The sequence below is a fragment of the Drosophila tropicalis genome, unplaced genomic scaffold, assembly GCF_018151085.1.
Source record: "Drosophila tropicalis isolate 14030-0801.00 unplaced genomic scaffold, ASM1815108v1 contig_878, whole genome shotgun sequence".
In the NCBI taxonomy this organism is placed as follows: Eukaryota; Metazoa; Arthropoda; class Insecta; order Diptera; family Drosophilidae; genus Drosophila; species Drosophila tropicalis.
The window spans coordinates 12,716,085-12,726,287 of NW_027173374.1; the positions used below are offsets into that span (position 1 = coordinate 12,716,085).

General features: G+C 37.4%; 1 protein-coding gene across 1 annotated transcript; it reads right to left on the minus strand.

Moving 5' to 3' along the window:
• Positions 1 to 8,405: 8,405 nt before the first annotated feature.
• On the minus strand, positions 8,406 to 9,900 carry Adk1 (Adenosine kinase 1). Its single transcript, XM_068300558.1, has 2 exons — positions 9,213 to 9,900; positions 8,406 to 9,157 (listed from the first exon to the last, which is right to left on the minus strand). The coding sequence occupies exons 1-2, from the start codon at positions 9,805 to 9,807 to the stop codon at positions 8,472 to 8,474; spliced, it is 1,281 nt and encodes a 426-aa protein (XP_068156659.1). The 5' UTR covers positions 9,808 to 9,900; the 3' UTR covers positions 8,406 to 8,471.
• Between the last annotated feature and the right edge of the window lie 303 nt (positions 9,901 to 10,203).

Genomic DNA, 10,203 nt, shown 5'->3' on the forward strand with positions numbered 1-10,203 from the left:
TTCTCAAGTAAGTAGTGAAAAAAGATAGTAATAATTATACATTTTATTTCATATTTAAATTGAGCCTAGTTCGTTGTGAATAGAATTGCAGCTAACTGTAATATGAACACTCATTGAACTGTTAACTAATCATAACTAAAAAATTGCAAAAAAAAAGGATTTAGTAAATTATCAAGTGCATTTAATGCAATGAGATTGACAAATTTAATAAAAAAAATAGTTTTTCCCATCACATTATTGTGTGTAAAAGCAACCAGAATTGATATTGGTTTCCCCTTTCATCCATTGTAGTAGCTAAACCCCAGAAAAATGATCTGCTGACAGTTGATACATGAACCAAAATGACATCTGCGCTCGAATGACACAAAACAAAGAAATAAATACGAACGAACAAATACAAATACAAATACAATTTAAATTGAGTTTCTGACCAAGTGCAGGACACATCCATGAATACATGCAAACATACAAACATATGTATGAATATGCTCCCCATCAGATATGTCACATATCCAATGAACCCCGCTGATACCCTCTAGAACATGGGTGAGAGGAGGGGGCAGACAAAAGTCACAGTTATTTGATGATAACATGCTAACATCAATCATTGTGGTTCCCCTCAATTCATTTCTGTCTCTTTCTTTGCTTCTCTCCATCTCTTTCTTCGCTTTCTCTCCACATACACACATACATATATGCAAAAGAATACGAAATGAAACCAGGGAAAATAAATGTGCATTGTGTGTGTGTGTCCCATATTACAACAACTGACAATCAGAGTAATTGAAGAGGGGTAAGACATAGGGACACATTGAAGGAGGGGATGGGCTTCTATATTGTTGTGCTGACAAACCTCAGGTTCAATAAATCACCAAACAGCATCAATCAATGCAAAATGCTGATGACTGCTTTGTTTGTGTGGGTGTGTGTGTGTGTGTGCGAGTCAATTTTCAGGCAAATAACTAAAAATTTAATTAAATTTAAGGCTCAGTCAACAAATTCAATGCAATTTTTGTTCAACCAATCGAACCGTTATAAAAAATTCTGCAAAATTATCCCCAAATGGAAAATGCAAATCGCTCAACTAAACTCCCAACAACTATCCTCTTACTACTTATTCAATGCATATACATATGTATGTGTGCACACCCACATATACCTAGACAGAATGCATTTATTTAAATATCTTTTTGTTCTTTTAGATTTGTTTTCATATTTTTAGTTTCCCATTTTTGCACTAAATTGAGTTTGCCCTATTCAATTTCCACATTTTGCATGGCTGAGTGTGTGAAAATATTTTGCAACATATTTAAATGCAATTTATTTAATTACTCCATTTATTTATGATTTATGAAAATCGCGTGAAAATTCATAGAAAACTAATAAAAGATGACAGAAAGAGAAAGAGACTGAGACCGAGAGAGAAAGAGTGATGCAGAGTAAAGGCATTTGATTGATATATTGATTGATTTATGGACTATTGGGAATTGATAAGCTTTTTAGTTAGAGTGTGAAAAATGCCATTTCTAAATATTGTAAATAGTTAAAATTAATTTTAATGTAGCCTCATACAATTCAATATATTGCCCAACTGATTTTAACTATCGACTAAGGGTAAGATTCCATGCAACGGAGAATCTTAATGCATAGCGAATCAGGCAAATCGTGTCAAGAGATAACCTAGTCTTCCCTTTTCCCTTTCAAATATACATAGTTTATAGTTCATAAGTAGCAATAATAATTGTTTATGTTTTAACCTAAAGAAGTTGTTTGTTGGTTTTCAAGCACCTAAAATTTGCCACGACACGTACATATACGCCACGTTGCCCGGCCACTTAAAAGAGATAATCACCAGGGGAAAGTTATCGCCCTGTTTTTCTCGCTCTCACCATCCACTTGTCCCCAACTCCTGCCCTTGCATACTTAACAAGTATTTATCGAGTTTTTCAATATTTTTAATGTCACTTTAAATACTTGACGCGATTATTTTCCAGTGATTTTGTTTTGCATATACGTACGTAAAAGTAAGTGAGTACGTCCTTCTTTCATATATATTTTACTTTTTTTGTTTTGCAAAATCGCGAAAGAAACTTTCAAGTGCCAAACACACGCAAACTTTTTGGTTTTTTTTCCTCTCATCCCCCGTTGCTTCCTTGTAGAAACATGCACCCAGAGACATAAAACTTTTATAGAAGTTATTAAAAGAGGCAAAAGGAAAGAGTGCTGGGGTGCGAGGAGAAAAAGACTGTGCACTCAGTTTGTTTCCAGAGCCAAAGAGTTGAGACCAGACGGGTGAGAGGGAAAGAGAAATGATTCATCTGCCGTTCAATAAATCTCTTTCTCTTTTTTCTTTACTTTTGCATAACTCACAGTTTTTGCTACGGCTTCTGGGGCTAGTGCTTGTGCTGCTGCTGCTGCTGCAGCGGACGCTTTAAATAATGACCGTGGTGACCCCGACGCCGACGGCGCCAGTTTGTACATTGTTATCTATGTAGTAGGTAGCCTGGCGTGGATTGCAACCCACTTGACAAGGTGGTTGTTGGCCTAGGGCAACCCACTGCATACCTCTGTGCCGCTCGATTCATTATTCAAACGCATTAACTGAAACTGAAGTTGCCCAGCTTTACAACTCGGCAGGATAATTTTGCATGGATATTCTTTGACTTGGCATAACTTTAGCTCAAACTGCCTGCAGAACTCCCTTCCACTTGTCGCTTTTCTTGGCCAGTTGTTGCAAAAGTTTTCCTTGCTCTGCACCCGAACAATAACAGAGCCAAGTATTTAAATGCAAATTAGCCCCAAATGATGCAATCATAATGCAAGTGGCTCCAGGACGACCAGATCTAGAGAAGCCGAAAGAGAGTTGCTTCTACCTCTCTGGGTCCGTGTGTATATGTGTGTCTCTGTTCGTTTTTAATTTCCACTTCACTCGCCCAGAGCTCATTTAGCACAATTTGGCAGATTCTCATAATTTTCCTCTACAATTTACCCTTTTCCTTTTGCTGCCTCTTGCTGTAGGTCTGAAATTAATTTCCACCTTTCTTTTCTTTTTTTTTTTTTTTTTGCTTTTTGCTCTTCTGTTTCATCTTCTGTTCTGTTTGCCCTTCTTATTGCAGTTGTTAAAACCCAAGTCCTAAAAGATAAATGCATTTTCAACACATGTTGTTGAAAGTTAATTTCCAAAACGCTGCTCATTTTCTTGGCTAAATGTGCATTTAGGTTTCATTTCTTTTCTTCTTTTTTTATTTTTAACATTTATCCATTTTTTTTTTTTTCATCTTATTTCTGTGCAAATGTGTTTTTGATACTTTTGATGACTGGCGGCAATTTCCACTCCTGGTTTGATGCGGTTTAAATGAGCTAATGATTTAGTTCACGTAGAGGACTTGAAGAGGACAAAAAACGTAAGAAAAAATGGCAGAAATATAAGGTGAACTTTATAAGGTAAAGCAGACTTAAAGCTAAGCTTTTGGAAAATTATTTTAAATCAATTACACTCGAAGTTAGCTCGAAGAAGCCTCAAGTGAGAGATCAACTCTGCTCTATAAGCATCAATTAAATTATATTCATTCATGATTGTTTCGATTTTAAAATGTATTATTTTTAATTTAATATAAACCATTGAGTTTTATCCCATTTTTTCCTTATACATGCTACCGAATGAACATTCAGAATTCTTTCCCCAAAAATGGAGACCAAATCGAAAGTAAACAACAGCAAAACTACGCTAAAACGAGCATCTTGAGAGTTGAGAGTCCAAAACGAAACGGAAGCCAAACCAAACAAGCGAGTTTTATCCAACTGCAGACCAAGAGTAATGGGCAACAACTGAACAAAGCAGCGCAGAAGAAACTTTGGTGTTATAATCGGTGGCAAATTTAAGTGCTCTTGATATTGCTAATTAACACACAGACGCACACCCTACATCACACACACACACACAGACACACAATCACGATGAGAGAAGAACGAAACTCATTTGAGGGGTGCTCTGAATGGGCAGCAATGAAAGCAATTTACAAAATTAGAAGATGAACAAGAAATAAGCAAAAACCAAAGAAGAGAGAGAGAGAGACAGAGAGAGAAAGAGAAAGGGCTGCTCCCCTTGGTGGCAAAATTGGCATTGTAATTGTGTTTGGCTTTTTGGGTGAATTAGCAAAAAGTCGAACCAAGAGTCAGCGATTCCGATGACTTTCGTCTTGGCAGTTTATTATTTTGCCACCAATTGGAATATTCTTAAATATATAGTAAAGTTCTGGGGATTCATACATTATAAACAATATGTATTTGTGGGCTATTGCCAACGAAAAAAGAAAAATGAAAAAAAAAGAATGTAGATTTCATTTGCGACACTTTTTGGCAGCAGCAGCAGCTTGCAACGGGGCGTATGTGTAATATGTTTGTATGTGGGAAAAGAAGAGCACTTTCAACTTGAATGGGAAATGCTTGAGAACACACTTTAAAGTCCATTAGCGTTGAGTGGCTCAATAACAGGGAGAAAAAAGAGAATACCGAAAAGAGAATGGGTGAGTAAGTGAGTGAGTAGAGATTTGATTTGGTCTTCCTTTCCACAACAACAGAAATAGCAACAAGAAGGCGTTGCGAAACAAATCAAACAATTGTTATAGTTGCATTTTTCTTAGTGTTTTTTTTTTGCTCCTTCTTATCTTTGGCAAAAGTTTGAGTTTACATATTTAGCCCAGTTTTTGTGACAAAATTCACAGTCATTGACATTTTGGCCATAAAATATTCTTCTATTTGTATTGCGGTTGTCAAATGTTGCATAATTCAGCAGGAGAAATTCTAAGAAATTCCTTTGCTTATTTCGTTTTTGTCAGATTAATGGCTTTTTCTTTTATATTCAAGTTGAAGCAAAATTTTAGGCAAACAGAAATAGAATTCCACATAGTATATTCTTGTATATATTTTTCTTATTTTTTTATGTATATATATGTATATATAGAGCCATGAAATATTGTAACTGCTGCAAATTATCGTTTGCTCGTTCCCAGCCAAACATAAAAACTTTTCCCCACAGACAAAACTCTATGCAAATGGGTTAGACATTTACAATTTGAAGTTTTCTCTCTTCCTTGCCAGATTGAAGTGAAAAGAAAAAGTGCGTCGAGTGAAGTAAAGCGAGTTTAAAGCCCCATACATATGGCCACTAAGAAACGGAAGTAACAATTTAAGGTTTAAATAGTTTAAATAAATAGCCCTAAGATTTATTCTTTATATATTTATAAAAATATCCACTTGATGGTTCGTATTCTCAGATGTTAATCTATTTAAATATTTCTGCATCAACCTAAACTCAAAATATTGCTAGTTTTCTCTTTAATTTCCACCATGACTGCCCTTTCTCTCTCTCTCTCTCTCTCTCTCTTGTTAGAAAATTAGACTAGTTTCTAGTTGCTCTAGTTTCCATTGCGAACAATTAAATTTTACAACATTAAAAGGATTTCATTGTAACACGGTTGGAAGGACACAAGGTCTTTGCGTATCATACGATGTTGATATACTCACAAATACCCACAAATTCTTAACAATGAGCAGAAACAATGAAAACACGATTTGCTATTATAGCGGAAATCTTCGATAATTTCACATAATCCACACAATCACACACACAGACACACACACACAAACACTCACACGCACACACATGGGTACACACATATGAACAAGGAATCGAATTGCACACTCTAGACAGATTCATTGATAGGAACACAAGAGTAAGAAGGGAGGGTCATGTCGTCTATGACAATCAGTACTCGAGACGAGACGGCAAAAGAGTGAAAAGAAAAAGAAACGTCTGCAAGATTGTGGCTTCCTTTTATGGAATGCCTGTCAGACGGACTGTGGGACTGACTCACCAAGCGAATGAGCAAATGAATGAGCGTGCTTCTAGGTTAATGTCAGAAGGATAGCTGAACGAAAGAGAAAAAGTGAAATGTAGAGTTGAACAGTATTCTTCTTCTGGTTACAAAGTAAGTATAAAACTTTTGCCATTTCGTTGCAGCAGAGAAAAGAGAGTAGAACTTTTAACATTTACTGTTGTTGTTTTTGTTGTTGTTGTTGTTTTCAATGTTTTTGTATGTTTTGCTGTTGTAAGAAAGTTACAAGTAGCATTTGAAACTTGTCGTCAAAAACTTCAAGTCGGACGGAGTATGAAGTTTCAGTTTGCTGCAGGGGGACTTCCCCATCAATGCGTATGAGTAATTTTTATGAGCAACATTTGTGTCTTGTTTGTCTTTTTGTAGTTGTTGTTTTCTTAGGTTTTCCGTTCACCCTCTTTTCATGTCATCATTCCAGCCATCTTTATTTATCTATTATTTGAACTCATGTTTACTATATTAAGCCCTAAAGCCAACGTGCAATTATTTAAGCATGACAAGCACAATGAGCCAAAGGCATTTCTCATACAAAACTTCCGCTTCGGCTAACGAATTTTTGTTTGCTGTTCCTGTTGCTGATTTCACTTAGGCTCTTTGCTATTTGCTTGTTGCCACTTTTCCTAGAATCTAATCGAATTAGCTCACCTAATTGCATAAATTAGGCCTTAAGATTGAAAAGGCAAAACCGACTTTTAGAAACTCCAAACAAGTGCATATGTCTTTGTGCACAACATACATAAAAGACTTCAAGTTAAATTTATTTATGCATTGAAGCTCCAACAATGCAGCCAATAGGAAAATAAACAAAATAAAATAAGTTAAGGAATTCAGGTACAAGACGACAATTTGAGGAGAGTATTGTGCAAGACTTTTTCTAAAATCCCAGACATAAGCCAAATTTGCTTTCTCTTACAAAATGAATTGGTTTCTACAATAAACCTCAAGAGGGTAGAAAAATCACTGCTAAAGACCAAAACATTAAAGCTGATTTAAACAAAATGTAAAATGTTGAAGTCTTGAAAGTATATCAAATGTGTTTTTAACTTTTTATTCTTACCAAATGCTTTTGATTAAAAGTTAGTTGCCCTTAATCTGACTTAGCCCCGAGAGGAGCAATTAAGTTGTCAGTTGAACTAAACTGAAAGTTCTTTTCTCTAAATCTCACTTAAACTTCAACCTTTGCATATACTATATATACATGTATATGGGGAGAATACTATGTATGATATTAGCTTTGAGATGTGAATATGACAAATCTAAAAACTTTCTAGCCACTTGGCAAGAAAGTTTTCATTTTCATTCTTATGTTCGTTTCGTTTTGTGTTTTTCCATTTCTTAAATTTGCTTGCCACAAAAGTTTCTGCTGCAATTGCCTTGAAGAGAGAGAGAAGTCAAAAGCAGCATTAAAGAGCGAGACATCAAGTTGGACTTTTGCATTGTTTGCCCTGGCTTTTTGGAATCTTCATTTCGCTTTCCTTTGTGTTTTTGGTTGCGTCACTTGCTCATTTTTCTAGCTAATTGTGTGTGTCCTTTGGATTCCGTATCGCTCTCCGTCCCCTTCTCTGTCTCCATTTCTCCCCCCGTTGTTTGTTGGGGTGTAGAAAACTATGCATAAGAAATGCTGAGCCATTGAGCACACAACTCGAAGAGGATGATGCCATAAATCAACATAGATATATGCATAAATTATCACTGGAAGCTTTGTAACTTGCCCTGTGGCAAAAACTCAATATCAAAGTGCCCAGAGAAACGCAAGTGGGCAAGGCAAGAGTGCGGATGAGAAGTTGAAAAACAAAGCAGACGATAAACAGAGCGACATTTAAGGATTTAACGAGAAAAATCGCTGTCACGCGGAGGGCATCGTTTTAATCAGTGCAGCAATGAAGGAAACCAAACTCTCTGGGCCAGGGGACACTTCGACTGGCACGTGCTCATGTCCATTTGCTTCAGCTTCGTCGGCTTCGTCATTGGCTCTGAAATGGCAGCAATATTTTGTCAGGTCCAAAGTCAACATGGCCAATGGCCAACGGCCAACGGCCAATGACCAAACACAGAGCAAAGAGGCATTTCCACCCAATACCCAGAAGACAAAGGAAAAGAAGGAAATTTACATTGGCGCTGTGAAGTATGCAACGCATATTTCCACTTCACTTGTGTTTGCTCTCTGCCTTTGCTCTTGCTCCGATCTCAGCCATACATTTAAATGTATTTATTTTTAACCCAAGCCACAAATATCTCAAAAGACAGAGCGTGGAACCAAGAAGAAAGAAGAGATATTTAAAGGTGCAGGCCATCTGACCCAAAGGAAATACATTGCAACTGGCTAGGGGCGACAAGACCACAAATACTTCATATACATATATATATAAATAATGAAACTGATATCGAAATACGCGAATACTCTGTTTTTCATTTAGCTACGGATATTGAATGAGTCGACGTCGGGTCTTGGTTAAAGCAAATCCAAGAGAATTACAAGACAGTTTAAAAGTTCACATGTCTATAATATTTTTGGTGGTTAGATTTTAGAATTTACTAACTTTATTTAATAATTTTGATTGAACTTTTATAATTTTAAATGCAGCTATCATTGAAATTGGGCATTTGGTCGATTTGAACGCCCACAACGCGTAGAACTTGCTGCGATGCAAAGATACCAGTCCTTATACAATAATCGAGGGGCATTTTTTGAACCAACTGCGATAGAAAACCGCCAACGAAGGCGTCACCACAACCATTTGTATCCACAACTTCAGATTTGGTTAGCTGGGGCACCGGATATTCCAGTATCCTTTCGTTTTCCTGAAAGCAGAGCACCGGACAGATATCATCTGTTATCATAATTATTCGCGGTCGTCCGTTATGCTTGGGTAGAGATTGCATTTGCTTGCCAATTTCAAAGATATCTTTTGTATTCCAGTCATGCGTTTCGGCAAAGGCCAGGGCTTCTTCCTTATTGCTAATGATGAAATCAATATAGGGTAGTATCTCGTCCAGCTGTATCTTATGCGTTTGCGGCACAAAAACAGCACTCAGATTCAATATAGTAGTGCGTTTAGTGTCGCTTGCAACTTGTGCCACACGAAGAGCCGTACTTGGACTCACCGCTAGAAAGAAACCAGTAATATAAAAATAGCTGGCACTATCCACCACACAGGAATTCTCGTCATTGTCCATCCAATCTTCAGAGAAAAACGCAGCGGCACCTAGATTGGCCACAAGGGATCTATTTTGGCCACTGATGATTACGGCACAGGTTCCTATGGGTTAGTATCAATAAGTCATTTAGTTCAAAAATTTCCTAGTTGGGCTTACCTGTGGGTGAATCCTCTCTTACTTGGTAAAGCGTTCCCACACCGTCGGCTCTGGCTCTCTTTGCAACTACCTCACCGAACTTATCATTGCCAACGGCGCCAACGAATAATGCCCTTAACGGTGTGCCAACAATCCATTGGAAAACTCGCAATGAATTCTGACAGGCTCCTCCAGCTGACACTTGAAGATTCTCCTGATTGGCGATCTCGTCAAAGAGTGGCATATGCTTCTCTTCAGCTATGATGGCAGCATTCGGTTCCAAGCCATATTTCTCCAATAGCATGGTGTCTTCGATTGAGGTTGTCAGATCGAGCAGAGGATTGCCAAAGCCGATAATTACACCCTCTGGCAGCTCCATTTTCTTCTTATCCTTTGCCGGCTCCTCTATATCCTTCTCAAGACTCGAATCGTGTTCTTTGTTGATGTCGCCGCAGGATTTGCTGCTTAATTTTTGGCAATGCGCAAATTGCTGCCAAAATGGTTCAGTCTGTCGGGAGTTTTTGACGAAGTTGGTTGGAAACGAATTGGCAGTTCTGCTGTGCCTCAATTGCCTGGATATAAAAGTGACCAAGGATGGTTTTGCTAGGCGTCTCATATTACGAACATTTTAATACATTTTTTATATCGAAAAGTGTGTACATGTTGTGAAGTGTTTCAAATATTATTGGATACTACGCTTTGACAAGCATAGAAAAGGCTTACTCAAACGAAATTTGTAAATGAAAAACGATAACACAGATGGTAATATCTGAAGGCTGACTTTACAAAATTTCCTGTGGCCAAACAACGGACATTTCCAATTTTACAATTTAAATGTGTTGAGATTCACATGGTTCCTAAACTGGCCCAATACTACACCTTGCGGATAACATGGCCCACGGCCAGTCAGTTCCCTAATAGCCTTGGGGAGAAAAACCTTTATTCGATACAAACGATCGACAGACCAGAAGAAATTCCAGCGAATGTGCAAAGCCATTCAACAGAAAACTGG